This window comes from Notechis scutatus, chromosome 8, assembly GCF_049901735.1.
Source record: "Notechis scutatus isolate UNSWTSFEM ecotype Mainland chromosome 8, rNotScu1.2, whole genome shotgun sequence".
Taxonomy (NCBI): domain Eukaryota; kingdom Metazoa; phylum Chordata; class Lepidosauria; order Squamata; family Elapidae; genus Notechis; species Notechis scutatus.
In genome coordinates this window covers 17,007,031-17,022,166 of record NC_142016.1, presented here as the reverse complement: position 1 = coordinate 17,022,166, position 15,136 = coordinate 17,007,031, and the positions used below count along the sequence as shown (strand labels likewise).

The following is a 15,136-nucleotide window of genomic DNA, read 5'->3' as shown; positions in this document are numbered from 1 at the left end:
ACATTAAACGGAATCACATTTGTAAACCCTGTAAATTAATGTTCAGCAGTCACAGCAATTGTCTTGTCCAACTGCAGCAAAAGTATCTTCTGTATCAGCTACGTAGGAACCAAGTGGCTAGGTTTCCAGCTCTTCCTTGCCCAGAAATAAGACAATGTCTGAATAGCTATCTTGTGTCTGATTGCAAATAACCCTGGAAATTCAAAGACTAGGTTAAGACACTTTTTTTTCAGGAGATTTGGAAACACACAAACTATCTGGCATATGAAATGAAGACAGCCCTGGTGGTAGCGAATGGAGGCCCCAACATCTGTTAAAGAGCACAAATACGAGGCTACAGCAGACTCTCTCTCCTTTTTTGTTGTTTTGTTATTCAACTCAATACGCGCTTGATTCACAATGTTCAGAGAGCTAAGCGGAAAGTGCCTTTTCCTGAACCTGGTTATTTATATACCAGAACTGGTTGCTGCTAATGCAGGGGACAAGAATATTGCTTGCAAAAAAAAACAAAAAAACCCTCCCCACTTCCACCATTGCACCAGGTTGTCATCTATACATTGGAGGATGTTTCACACCGAAAGTGGAAAAACAGGCTGCTTATAATTTGCTGCATTTAGATAACAAAAGGCATTTCATGTTTTAGGGAATTTAACGAACTGCAGTCTGCAATCTAATTTGTCTTCTAAACTCATCTGCCTTGCAGTCGATGTGGCTCTATGTGCTCCATTTTGAGGGTTCTTTTGTTTTTGTGTGGTGTGATTTGCTGGTGTGATTTAACAGTGGTTAAACTATGGCTTAGTGCAGAGTGGGAACCCAGCCTGTTATGCACAGCCAATTCTGATGAATGCTAAGTGCAAGAATTGATTGTTACAAAATTGTTCCTGCCAATATCTTCAGAGCTATGTTGTAAGGATTACAGTTATTCAGCAGTTGGAACAAGTGTTCATGGGTTTCCTGCAATTAAAAAAAATGCTTGAATCTCAGTTTTGTGGCCTTACGTGCAGGTGAATTTCAAACGGAGTTTAAAAGTGGAGCTTAGAGCATCTATTATTTACTATTCGTTACTGCATTGTAACCTCCGAAACCAAAGTCTGTTTAACTGTCTAGAGGAGTTACAGTTCAGCTGCACTTGATGTCGCAAGAGAAATGTGTGGTAGAAAGATGAGGTCAGGGCTGGTAAGTGGAAAGACACAATGGCACAACAGGAACCATTTTTTCCAGTTATCCCCCCCACCCCCAATACATGGCAGAATTGAGCTGTTCCATTTTTGTTCATGTCTATTATATCTTATCATGGGTGGAAAGCCTTTTGGGGAAGGCACTGTGACAGTCCCATATTCTGTCCAGAGCCGAGCAACTTGTTAGCATTCTTAAGAATATTGTGCAGTAGGTTCCGCTTATGGAGGTGGGAGCTGCACTCCTGATGTCTTCCCAAGTCTTTGCACGTAAGATTTGCCTTCAAAGGCTCGTATGAGAAAGAGAGCGTGATTTAGAGATCAAAGTGTTAGATTAGGATTTGGAAAACCCAGGTCCGCTGTCAGCCATGGAAACTCAGTAAATGACTTTGAGCCAGTACTTCACTGTCAGCTCAGCCTACTTCAGAAGAGGTTTGCTGTAATAGAGAGAAAGTGGAAAGTTCTACAAAGCCACTGTGAGCTTCTGAAGAGAAGGTGGAACAAACATCCAAAAGTACAAGAAGACAAATGTATATTTCCATCCACCCAGAATACTTTGATGCCACCAGATTGTTAGGGACAACTTGAGATTACCCTTTTAACTCATCCTTAAGTTCTGGAACAGGATACTTGTAGGTATTAGCCAAAGGCAAGCATTCATTGGGCTCCATAAATCACATGTTTATCCGTGGTTTATTTTATAAACTGTGATTGACATGGTTCGCACACATTTGCTAAGCTATAAAGCCTAAAGATAAACCACATTATGGCTTAGTACATTACATCCACGTAACTGGAGTCAACATAGAACAGTTAAGGAAATGACTGTATAGTGTAGTTAAAGGCAAAGAGGACACTCTTGACCCATTATCCAGAATAGTCAAGGAAAAAAATATATAAAAGCCTCCTAGCTTACTTAATGCTGATCAGAGGATAAGCCATATGGTTCTTATTTATTTTGACCAGAGGAAAAGCTTTGGTTTGTTGAAATACGGTATTTTAGTTGGCTAAACCAGAATATCCTGAATAATAGAGTTTATTTATCAAATGGCTTAGACTGGCTAAACCTAACCATACTGTGACTTTGTGCCATGTATGCATACACTTTCACAAAAATGGTTGTACAGATTAGAAGGGGAAAATCCAATCCTGATTAGAGGAACAAATTCTTCCTATCTGTTGCACCTTACTATTGAATGGAATTACTTGCATCCCATTCTGCTCTCTTTCTATAAATACATGGTATTCCTTAATCTTCCTAATGTGGCCAATTTAACTCCCCAGCTGACTGCTAGGCAGTCTGTTCACTGTGGTTCTGGGCCTTCAGTCATGGCTCTGAATGTTCTGATGAAAGCTTGATTTAACAACATGAAAGTTCCTTTGGCCTTTAAAATGAAAACAGGAAGAGAATAGTTGTCATTTTTTTTCTTGTTGGTTTGTCACTGATGCAATACAACAGAATTGCTGGCTGTACTTCTATATTTGGAACCACATCTTCCTCTGTGTTGTAAGATTCGTCAATATGTAGGACCCTTTGGATTCCTCAGTGAAACGTGTTTTGTATTTATTCTCCTGACTTCTTCATTAGAAGAAAATGTAGTACACAGGATTTTTCTAGCTCTACTAGTATACCTTTTCTTATCCTTTGGCAGCCTAATGTGTAAAAGTTTTCATATTGATGTTCAAATCCTAAAATATCTAGAGTAGAAAAAATATATCCCCGGAAGTCTGTAGTTGTTTTAACATAATAGGCTAACCTGTGGTTTCTTGAACAACTTGTATAGCAGCTTTGTCTCCAACATTAACATTCTGGGGAAGATGCAAGATAAATGACAAAATGTGCATTGTGAGGTTGTGACAAATGTCTTTTTTCATTGTTGCAGTTACTATCAAATAGCTGTGTTCTTATAACATATTGACAGTACCATTGGGTTAGACAGGTCACTCCCATTCTCGCCGCAAGCTGGCTAGAATCGGGGTTGAAGACCATTGGCTTAAAGTTGGCTTAAATTCAGAATAAGGGAAATTCTTCTGTTCCTTTTTTCCATCTCCCAGTTCGTGCACTAAGAGTTAGAAAAATACATTGAAAAAAATAAAACAAAAATAAACTAATTGAATTGACTCATCCTGTTGACCTGTGATTAACTTAATTATGATTGGTTGACCTGCATTTGAGTAGTAAAGTAAAACCCAAACTACATCATGATGAAGCATAATGTGTGAAGTTACATGCTATTGATCTATTCACATGACATACTAATCCTTCTTGTTTGGGTAAGAGGGTCACATGCATTTCCTTCTTAATCCCCTTATCTATACAGCCTTTCAACCACAATCTATGACTTACATACGCTGAGCATGTTAGTTTTATGTAGAACTGTTACCGTTTCTTCATGGATTGACTTCTCTAAATTATTGGCTCATCCTTTCACATCATGGAAGGTCTGCTTAGGATCTCTCCCCTCCCTCCCCCATGAAATAAAGGTTGGCTAAAAGACAGTCTTCTCCGTGGTGGACCCTACATTGTAGAATACTGTTTCCTGTCTGAAGGTAACTTGGTTATTTTGCGTCTGTCTTCTAGGATGCTCATTTAAACTTCTTTAATAATGTTTTTGATAATCCTAATGCCAATAGGGAAAGGAGATGGCCACTTTATTTTTGAAATTGCTTAGCTGAAATTATTTGTATACTGGCCAGAGTGTTTACATTACATTGATACAGACATTTGGAAATTAAACAAGACAAATTTTCTAGTTGACCAGAACTGGCATTTGAAACCCTTGGCAAGTCTTGATTTTAAATTCTGATAACTTTATTACCCACCGTTTAACTATATGGCTGCTGTCATCTTAATCTTTTGAAATTATTTCAATTTTCAGATGATGATCTTCTATAAACAGAAATCCATGTACAGTCTGTGTCCAAAGAGAATGTTATAGCAAATAGCTCAATTTGGGCGTGCTGTATATGACATCTTTTGAAACACATGGCCAATTCTTAACATTAGTGTGATTACCTAATGCATTATTGATATAGAATATAATGCCATTTATTCTTTTCCCTAAGAACATTTTTCTTCGTTTTCATGCAGTCATCACTGGGATATTTCATGTAGCAACAGTGTTACGCAGAATATGGAAGTAGCTGAATTTTAAAATGGCATTTGCTAGTACTTCTTATAAAGCAGAAAATCTGCATTTTCCCCATTATTATTGTCTGATTTGTAATTCATCCAAATGGTCCAAGTTAACCAGCTACAGTATTGTTAAATTATATGTAATGTTGAGCTATATGGATGGCATTGTACACTTTACAATATTATTACTTGCTAATCTATCAGAATTCTACTCCAAAGTAACCATCTCATTTTGAGATAGGAAATGTTGGTCCATGAATACTGTCACCTATATATGAGAGGCAATAAATCCACTCAGTATATATATTTCCCTTTTCTGTTTACTCCTTGCTATTATTTCTAACATGCTTTTCCACCTAGCACTTTTGAAGAGTTCTATTCTTTACAATTTGGGAGGACTAACAAAGTTGTGTGTATATACAGTTAGTCAGCCAGCACAAACTTTTAATCTATTTCCATACGTTACCTTTTTTCAGAGAACATATTTAGATCAAGTTTTGTATCTTTGTGTCACCAATAATACAACAGCACAAATCTCTTGGTTTGAAAATTAAAGTCCAATGAATTGTGACGCTGTTGTGGAGAGAAAAACACACACACACACACACACACACACACACATGTCATGGACAGAACTCTCAAGACGTTCTAGGTGGAAACGCTCATTAGAATAATGAGCATTCATTCTATCATAAATGGCAATCTGAAACCATACTGAATTTTGTACTATATTCCTTAGGGCTGTCTAGACTTGTTCTTCCCAGTTTTTCTGCTGGGACCTGGATGAGATTGCCCAAGCTGAGCCAGCAGGATTGAACCCTAGCAACAACTGAAAATAAAATGCCTTCCAATATAGCAACTCATCTGGAAAGCTGTGTCGATTGCAAATCATGCAACTTGCAAAACCTTGTGTGCTTTCTAAGACAGATGGGATTATTTCCTGATTGTCCAGTTATCCTGGAATAACTTGTGTTCCATTCTAGGTAGATCTCACTTTCAAGTGTGTGTATAGAGAGAACAATACGTGAGATAAGAGCTGACAGTGCAACTATGCTATAAGCAGTACATTTCATAATGTTTCACTGCAAAATAAAACCGTGGCCAGCTAGTTTGAAAAGAATACTGTAACCCCAACCTATCCTAAAAAGGGTAATTTTAGGACAACTGTGGAGACATCTGATTTCATTTGTGTTTGAGGAGATAGAGTTGAAACCAGACTGAACTTAAGAACATATTAGCAACTCTCCTGAACCAGAGCAATGCCTGTTTCTATAGTGACCCCTCAGATGCCTCATGGAAGTAAGACAACAGGATACACTAAAAGCATAGAGCCAGTGGCAGAATTTCTGCCTAGTAAGCTGCCGGGCATGTTCTTTGGCCTTCATAATCTAATATTGAGGTCCTCCTTCTTCAGGGTCTCCCCTATCTTTGACTGCCTGATTCTTTAACTGAAGATAATGGAAGACTTTCTACGTGCAAAGCAGATGGACTCGGCTATGATCTCATCTCCCGTAGATAAATAGGGCAACTTTTCCCCCCAACAAGACCATAATTTCTGCAATTCAGAGACAAACCGCCAAATTGCCCAGAAGAAATAGCAAGCAAGCGGTGCCTATCAAGATAAATAATGTTGGCTAAAAAAAAGGATACTTAGCACATTCATCTGCCCAGTTTAGGATTATACTGTAGTTTCTGTTAATCAGGAAGAAGGAAAAGGTGGGGGAGGCATTTCAAGTACTATAATTTAACTGTTATCCAGACAATTGTGATCTATTCAATAAAAAGCACAGTTCAATAAACTACTGCTTAATACTTTGGAACCTGCGCTTTGCAGTATGGCTTGGATCTAGAAAAGAAAGTGATGGATCTTCCTCCTACCCTCCACCCGCACTAACTCTGAAGCATATTAGTAGTAAACTTTTGCCATGTGAACAAATTTGCATCTCTCCAGAGTGTTGAGAGGATGACTCTGAAAACAGGCAGAGATGGAGCCTGGGAAATCAATCTGGGAGCAAGCTGTTTGGCCTGGAGGAGAGCTCCCGTTTATATACCTGACAGTAACTAAAGCAACTCAAGACTCTGCTCATGTGAAAGAGGAGCAGAGATAATCCTCTCAATGAGCAATTGTTCCAGGCCAAGGAGCACATGAAGTGGCCTTTTGTCATTAGTGTTTCCTGTTGTTATGCAGCAGGCAGGAGTCTGTGTATCTTGACTGGTAGCCAACAACAAAGAAGATGCCAAGCACAAAACAGTGTGTAGTTGCTTGCCATTATTTCTAAGGCAGAAAGGAGATTGCAAAGTCACACACTAACAAAAACATTCTATGTCCTGGAGAAACCAGGATCTGGTTCTGTCTGCATTTTTGATCCCATGGCTTACTCCTAAAATTAATCAATGAACAATGGCCTGTTTCATACACCATGGTAAGCTGGACTTTAATTAGTTTATCAAATTCAGTCAAAATTGGATAAATTTACCCAGCAAATTCAAGTCTAAACTCTGCTTGACACACAAAAAATTGACACAAGCAAAGTAAATTACAGCTCATCTTAACCTGGCTATTATTCTGTGTGAGCTGAGCAACAGTGCCTGTTTTTGCATGGAAAGAAAACTAGATTTAGACTTCAGTGGTGTTAACCATTGTAAGCCAGGCTGGTTGATTCCAGACATCACACTAACCCATAAATCCTAACCTCCAAATCAGAATAGCTAGATTTGTACAATACATAAAACAAACAAGCAAAACATAGAACTTACTGTATTGTATCAACCAGGTTAGAGTTTTAAAAAGCAGGACTGCATTCGCACTACACCGTAACATAATTTGCTTGGTTTTGACTTAACCTCATGTATAAATGCAACAGGAATAAGATCTAGTCTTTGGTAAACAAAAAAATTCTGAGCCCAAGTAAGCACAATTTAAAAACCACATCAACATCCCAAGCTCACTCCTGATATTCCTTAAAGTTATATTAATATTCTTCCTTTACAATCCACCCCTTTTTCAATGATTAATAGTTCCAACTGTTTGTTACCAAGAGAATATAGCCAGCAATAGGCACTACCATCTGAGTTTACACTCACAAAAAACTTGGTTTGCTGAGAAAATTTCCATTGGCTGAGAAGTTTTAAGGGGCTAAATTAAGATGGGGAAGAGTGGGATTTTTTAAATAGAATTTTCTAAAAATTTAAAGCATGCATTTAACCTTTATAAACACCAATCCACCTCCCCAAACATGGAATCCAAATTTTTCAGGTCTACCTTACTTCAGGGATTTGGGAAACCACAAAGTCAATGCTGTAAGGAATTTTAGTAAGCAACGACTGGTTTTGCACATCATACTAAACCCTATAAACCACAAGTTGCAACTACAGTAGCTGAGTTTACACTGATCAGTCTGACTTTTGGTGACCTTTTGGGGCTTATCCATTAAGGTTTTTGGCAACAGAATGGAAGTGATTTGCCACTACTTTTTTCCAGGATTCCTCCTCTCCCCCCCCCCCCCCCCACCCCAAAATATATATATATATACCCAGTCAAGTCCTGTGATTTTGGTGATTTTTTAACTAAGTTTGATTTTTTTTCAAGATTAGCCATGATGTCAAAGCTGTTTAAGCACAAATGCCATAATGCCTCCAAAAATCTGATGTTACTTAATAGCAATATTTCCATCTGGAAAGATGAAGGATTTTAGTCATTATCAGACACCAAAAACTAGATTTTTTAAAGAAAGATTAATGAAGATTGTGGTAGCAATCATGGAAAGCATCACTAACATGATCTGTTATGATCAAACAGACATAGGTGAATAGAGGTTTCCTCAGCTGCCACTCAACAGGTATGTTCAACCTCAACTTTCAGAACTTCCAGGCAATATATTAGGGAACCTAAGGCTGACCTTAGTATATACACGGATTGCTTCAGTTTCCTATTCTCATTTAAAATAGCAGTAACATTTGTGGTTTATATGTGCAACCACCTAAGTCAGGTTTAATTGCTGCAAATGCTGCTTTATAAGCTGCGCATATATGGGGCACCTATCCCAGTTTCCTACACTGGTCTTTCCCACTTGGTGCTCTCCAGGTATTATGGATTTTATCCCCACCACACTATGTCAGCCAGACAAATGGAAATTTTAGTCCATCTGGAGGTTTGAATAGCTTCTCTGTAAGTATCTTCCAGGGTGTCAAAAGCTCATTCTATACCAGGGGTGTCAAACTCACAGCCCAAAAGCTGGATGCGCCACATGCTGCCCCTGCCCCGTTTAGCGAAGGGGGGGGAAAGTCCCGATACATCACGCGATGCTGCTGTGATGTTAGTTTGATACCTGTTTTATACTTTCTTCTACCCCTAAGTAGTAGTTTAGCTTGTGGCTTGTTTAGGTTTGATTTAGTCTATTGAATTCAACAGTGGTGCTTTATAGATACCATTTTGTACAAACCTACCCTATGGCTTGTTAAAATTATGGTTAAACAAAGCATGGTTTAATGCCACGTGCAAAATCAGGCTTATCTCAAAGTGGCAGTTGAAAAGGAGACTGCAAAAGGCTTCTTAAGGATTTGAGGATGTCATGTACTTACAGAAATAGCAGACATCTGGGAGGTCAAAGCAGAACAGTTTAAAAAATAGGACACCTTAGACCTTTTGTCCATACTTAATTGCACGTCCAGGAACATTTTCTTACACATGGATATTTCAATTAAGACACAAACCCAAACAAGGATCTTAAATTTGAGGGTTTAGCTTTTATTTGGAGAAAAACAAAATCACCTGTACATTTCCACTTCATTAATCAACAGTGATGTGTGCCTGCAAACAGAAGGGGCCTTAGCAAATCTCCACTCTACTGAACTTTCTGAATTTGAAAATAAAAATAAAATTGCTATCCACACCATTTTTTGAGAAACAAAATCAAAACTTAAGAATAATCAAGCTCCCAGAGAGCAACAAGCTATTTTTTTTTCATTCAAACAAAATATTCTTGCTCTTTAATTAAGAGATAACAAAAGAATATGGAGGGACATGCACTTCAGTGTCTTGTTTAGCCCTTCTAGTAATTTCAGAAGGCAACATAGTTTGAGCTCTTCCAAATAAATAGAAATACAACAAAGGTTTTTTTTCCCTTTGAAAAATTAAAAATATACACAATTACAGTTATTTTATTTGGTTTCAGAGGCAGAAAAAGCTAGAGAGCAGCTTACAGCTCATGTTTGTAGCAGCCTAACAAGAAATGCTGATCAGTTGGTCTTCCCTATCAGAAGTGACCTAACCTTGAAGATTTGTCATTTGAACACATGTGCCAGCTATCCTCCCAGAAACTCCTGCGAGCTCAAAACAAAGGAATGCAATTACAAGAGGGTAAAAAAGAACAGAACCAAAAACCCCAACCTGAGGCCAGTGATATTTTCAAGTAAAAAAATAAAGATGGTTCCAGATTTCATAGTACTGAAGGGCAAACAAGGCAGGAAAAACAGTGAAAAGTATCTCCCAGCCATTCACGTTTCAGGGAAAAGGTTAAAAATCCATCTCTGCGACCCCCCTAAAGGAGAGGGGCTTATGGAAACAGCTTGTTCTGCCATCAGAGAACGATACAGCAGAGCAGATCCCAGCCTCTTTGAAACCCACCCCTCTTATTGTGTCTAAATAGTCCAAAGGCAGAAGAGTTTTTGAAGGGGCGGGCTTTTTTTCCTGAATGGCTGACGTTCTGTAACTGCTATTCGGTTTCTCATCTGCAGAAGCCTTTCAACCACTCTCTCTGTGAACAGCACAAGAAAAAGCCACTCTCCCTTGTGAGAAGCAGCAAGGCAGTGCAAGGGAGAGGGGGGAGTTAAAATAAAAAGCCTCTGGTGATTGTCTGTATTGTTTTTCAAGCAACAAGCAAGGATGATCTGGGAAACGTATCTACAGGAGAGAATGAGAATGCTTGGAGGCAGGCGTGTATCACAGCCAGGCCACGAGAAAAACAGGCCTGCTTCCCGAAGGCAGAGAGCTGCTCTCAGCAGCTGATTGCACTGGGCTGTTTGTTAACAAAGTCTGAGAAGAAGTCAAACTCATTCTGTCCCAGAAAGAGTTCTGGCAGCTCCTGAATGCGGTCCAAGCCCAGCTCCATAACCAAAGACGTCAAGACCTCCTCATCAATAAGATCCGTGTCCATAACATTCAAGGTCAAAGTAGGGGAAGGCAGATGCTGCATGCCTGGATGCTGTCCCGGGCCCATCCTGTATTGCTGTGCACCTGGTCCAACCGGGCCAGCCGTCATGCCTAGGAGAGGATGGCCCTGATACTGAGTGTTGAGTTTCTGCAAGTGCATACTTGCCATAAGCTGCTGGGTACCCACAGGTCCCATATACTGTTGCTGTTGACTTGGGTTGTTGAACATCACTGTGCTTGGCATCTGGTGGTGACCCATCTGTCCATTAATGCCCGGCCTCTGCCTCATCCCTCCATCCATAGCAGGGCCTCCATACTGCATCATCTGGTGGTTGGGAGGAAGCGTCCTTAGCACATGCTGCTGTCCATGCTGTGGCGGGGCCTGCATCCCATTCATGCTTATCCGGTAGTTCTGCATCCCATTCATGCCATGGCTCATTGACATCATCATGTGATCGGCCATCACAAACAGGGCACTGCAAGACAAAGAGTTCAGGTTAGAAGGCTGGCATAACAACTCACTGCTATGAATTCTAAAGGCTCTGCTGGTAGCAATTGGTGCTTGGAAGTCAAAGAAAGAATGATTCAGCTACCTTGCTGACATTCCTACTAGTTGATCAGGTTTTTTTTTTCTTCAGATGGGAGAAGGTAGCAAAGTCATGCCTGCCAGCTGTCCTCAATTCCAATATATCAAAGGCAACACCAGTGCAATGTGACCTTCCAATGAGGAATGTCACAATGTCAGCCTCATCATAGAAGCCAAACCAGAAACTGCACAGGAAAATCAGAGCTACACTTTAGTATAATTTTATTGAGATATATCAGAATCTTGAAAGTCTGTTTGTGTGGTACCTTAACTCTAGCAATTTCTTAATATGTTTCCCAGCACTCAAAGAATGCTTCAGCCCCCTTTTCTGTCAAGGGCAATTTCTCTTCTAAACAAGCTGTTCTGCATAGTCCATTTATTTGATATTATCTACTATCCCTACTTAACTTGACATCTTCCACACACATTGAGGTTGAGCCTCGCTAAATTCTATCACATCTGATAGCCACTACATTGTAGGTGCAGACTGACAGGCAATTCCCAGGTACTTTAGACTGAATTCCTCCCTAACTCTATTCAGACATTTGATCTAAGAGATCTTTTAAGATAAAAATACCCATGCTACTATCAAGCCAATGACTTCCGGAAACTTGCTACTTTTCCTGGAAATTTCAAAGGGCCATAGAGTGTCTGCCCAACTGGCCACAAATTACTCAGTGAACTTCACAGCAGAGTTGGATTTAAACTCTTTGCTTCTGAATCTACATGTTAAGATTAGGAGGGGGGATGAGACTGAAAGCTGAAGAGTAACTGCAGCTCTGGACAGCTGCAGATGTTTCTCCAAGCAATGGGCCAGAGCTAATTCAATGAAGCAAAGAGAGGCATGCATACATATAATTCCAGCCTTTCTTGTCCACAGTGGCAGCAGATGGCAGGGACTCCTCCCTGCCCCCTCAGTCCATGTGGCAGAGGGAAAACACGAATAGGAAATGACAATGAGTCTCTTGGTCCAATGTTTTAGCTCAAAGAAGACATTCAGAACTCAACATCCCACTTCCCACAGGGCATGAATGATTTTGAGAAACCCTTAGAGTAATTTGCATCCTATTACTATTCTCCTTTCAGACATTTAATCTAGAGAAATACTGCTTTTGAAGGAAGGCATGACACAATCTGAACAGCAAACCACATTTTGGTCTAAAGTGGTACTAACTGAATTCAGAAAAGGTGAGTAACTATGATCCAGTTAATTGGGAATAAATGCAACCCACTATAGAAATGACATGGATTTGCCTTTAATCTGTCACTCTAATCTTCACAATGGTTATTAGGTACATCCTCACACAGGTTCTTATACTAACCAATTTTGGGGTTTGCACCATACAGTACATTAACAGCCAGCAGAAGATGCTACAGCCCCACCCCTCTTCCCAAACCAAGGTTAAACTTAAGCATAGTGCACTGCTGCATTTAATTCCAAATTGTTTTTAATTCACCTGTATCAGCATATTGCTGATTAAGTATGTAGCTGTAAACACTTAGAAGCCAGGTTGCCTTCTCCTGCCCCAAATTGGGTACAATGGCCAAGGATGACCCACTGGGAGATTTGAAGGGGGGAGGGAGACAACAAGGTGCCTTCCAACTTCTTAGGTCTACTGTTAAGTGTATAATATTTACACAATACACTTAAGCTGCAAAGCTATTTGCTCACTCAGCAAACGGCGTGAACCCAGCCACAGGGGTTTCCAACCATCATTTACGAAACTCATTGCACTCACGGAGTATGTAGCTGCAAAGGAAGCACCCACTTGTTTGCTGGCCCTCTCTTGAGCCTAGGCCGGCCAGCCATTCAACAAAGGCGTTGTTCCTCCAACACAACGATTCGATTTTTTAAAAAGTTTGGCATTTAATTTCCTTGGCGATTTTGTGATGCCCCCCTAGAGGCAGGGCAAGGCGCTGCCGTTGTGGGGAGGGGGGACGGCCGGACAGACGGCGGAGATTGCCGCTCGTCGAGGCTGAAATAAAAAATTCAGCCAGGCGCGCCAAGACTGGAGGAGTTCGGGCTCCTCTTTGACCTTCCTCGGCGGTTCCCTTCCCCGCTCTCCTCAGCCTGCGAGCCCCAATTCACACGTTGAATAGATACGTGTAAATGGCTCCTTTATGAAAATAAAAACCAACGAAACTGCAAGGCAGGGACGTTATTTCGCGTTCACGCCAGCTCTACCCTTCAAGAGACCTCAGTTTTTCCGAACCGGGGTGGCGGGCTATAGCGGCCCTTCTCCTGGTTCGAACCCTTTGGCGACCGCCACCCCTCATTCTTCCCGCCCCGGCGAGGTAGCTCCCGCTCCGGCACATTCCGCCAGCACAAAGATCAGCACTTCTTCGCTCAACATACACGCTTAACCCTTCCCTCCCGGCGCCCGACTCCAAGACAACGCAGCCTTTGCCTGCAGAGCGCTCATCGGAGGCGGCAGGCCGGCAGGGACAGAGAGAAACCCCGGCGCCGGTTCCACCGGCAAAGCAGTTTCTTCTTCCCCGGCCGCGTCAGTTGAAGGCCGAAGACGGCGCGCGCGCCCTCCTCCTCCTCGGACAACGTACCCCAAAGGCGGCGATCCGAAGGGGCGGCTGCACAACGGGCGAAGCGGGAGTCCGCTCGACGGAACAAAAGCAGCTCCGGCTTTGCGACGTCGGCTCCGCTCCGCGCCTTCTCCCGCGCCTCCGCTTGCCTTCGAGTCGGCCGGCCGGCCCGCCTGTCCGCTGCTTGCAAAGGCGTCCTCGAGTCCGGACGCATCAATCCCGGCCAGCCACCGCCCCCTTTTTTTTTTTTTTCTTCCCACGCCCCCCCCCCAGCCGCACACTCAACCCCTCAGTATATGTCTCCAGCAGGGTAAACTTCAGCCTCCTTATATAGTCGGGCGAGGAGGGCGGAGACTTTAGCCACGCCCCTCCGTTTCTGATTGGTGCGAGGTTTGTCCAAAGCGTCCTCTTCCCCCTCCCCTCCGCCCTACCGCGGAACGAGGGAATTCGGGCCCGATGTGAAGTCTCGGGGTCCCGCCCACCTGTTTTTCTTTCGCCCCCGAAGAGGGAGAGAGACTTGGAAGGCGGTGGCTGGCCGGCTGATTCTGCCGCTGGTTGACACCGGCAGGGAGAGAGAAGGTCGACTGACGCGCCCCCCTTCTCCAACCGGCCCGCCTAAGAGAGACCTTCCTCCCTTTCCCCTCCTTCCTTTCCTTTCCTTCCTTTCCCCTCCTTCCTTTCCTTTCCCTCCCTCCCTTCCTTTCCTTCCTCCCTTTCCCTCCTTCCTTCCTTTCCTTCCTTTCCTCCTTCCTTTCCTTTCCTTCCTTCCTTCCTTTCCCTTCCTCCCTTCCCCTCCTTCCTTTCCTTTCCTTCCTTTCCCCTCCTTCTTTCCTTTCCCTCCCTCCCTTCCTTTCCTTCCTCCCTTTCCTCCCCTTCCTTCCTTCCTTCCTTTCCTTCCTCCCTTTCCCCCTCTTCCTTTCCTTTCCTTCCTTTCCCTCCTTCCTTCCTTTCCTCTCCCTTCCTTCCTTTCCTTTCCTTCCTTCCTCCCTTTCCCCTCCTTTCGTTCCTTTCCTTCCTTTCCCCTCCTTCTTTCCTTCCTTCCTTTCCCCTCCTTCCTTTCCTTCCTTTCTGCTCCTTTTTCCTTTTCCTTCCTTCCTTTCCTTTCCTTTCCTTCCTTTCCTTTCCTTCCTTCCTTTCCTCTCCTTCCTTCCTTCCTTCCTTCCTTCCTTCCTTCCTTCCTTCCTTCCTTCCTTCCTTCCTTCCTTCCTTCCTTCCTTTCCTTTCCTTCCTTTCCCTTCTTTCCTTTTTCCTTCCTTCCTTCCTTTCCCCTCCTTCTTTCCTTCCTTCCTTCCTTCCTTCCTTCCTTCCTTCCTTCCTTCCTTCCTTCCTTCCTTCCTTCCTTCCTTCCTTCCTTTCCCTTCTTTCCTTTCTGCTTCTTCCTCCTTCCTTCCCTTCCTTTCCCTTCCTCTCTTCCTTTCCCCTCCTTCCTCTCTTCCTTCCTTTCCCTCCGTCTGAATGTAAACAAACAAGGGCAAGATTTCACCCCCTTTTCTCCTCTGCCACTGCTGATTGGTGGAAGGAGAGGCGTTTTCCAGAGGAGGAGCGCCCAG

The 15,136-nt window shown here is 42.4% G+C and overlaps 1 protein-coding gene across 2 annotated transcripts; it reads right to left on the bottom strand.

Annotated features, from left to right (window-relative positions):
• Positions 1 to 9,037: 9,037 nt before the first annotated feature.
• On the bottom strand, positions 9,038 to 13,890 carry CITED4 (Cbp/p300 interacting transactivator with ED-rich tail 4). 2 transcript variants are annotated; one of them, XM_026679454.2, is made up of 2 exons: positions 13,608 to 13,890; positions 9,038 to 10,938 (listed from the first exon to the last, which is right to left on the bottom strand). In XM_026679454.2, exon 2 carries the CDS (start codon positions 10,923 to 10,925, stop codon positions 10,308 to 10,310), a length of 618 nt encoding a protein of 205 aa, XP_026535239.1. In that variant the 5' UTR covers positions 10,926 to 10,938; positions 13,608 to 13,890; the 3' UTR covers positions 9,038 to 10,307. The 2 variants fall into 2 exon arrangements, with proteins under 2 accessions (XP_026535239.1, XP_087826971.1); XM_087970845.1 differs by lacking the exon at positions 13,608 to 13,890 and adding an exon at positions 12,788 to 13,530.
• Between the last annotated feature and the right edge of the window lie 1,246 nt (positions 13,891 to 15,136).

What these genes read in the sequence shown, in the direction of transcription:
- CITED4 (XM_087970845.1), bottom strand. Translation starts at nt 12,858, where the DNA reads ATGGCTGGCCGGCCTAGGCTCAAGAGAGGGCCAGCAAACAAGTGGGTG. An exon ending in CCTTTGCAGCTACATACTCC is followed by an intron (nt 10,939 to 12,787) that starts GTGAGTGCAATG and finishes TTTGTCTTGCAG; the next exon opens with TGCCCTGTTTGTGATGGCCG.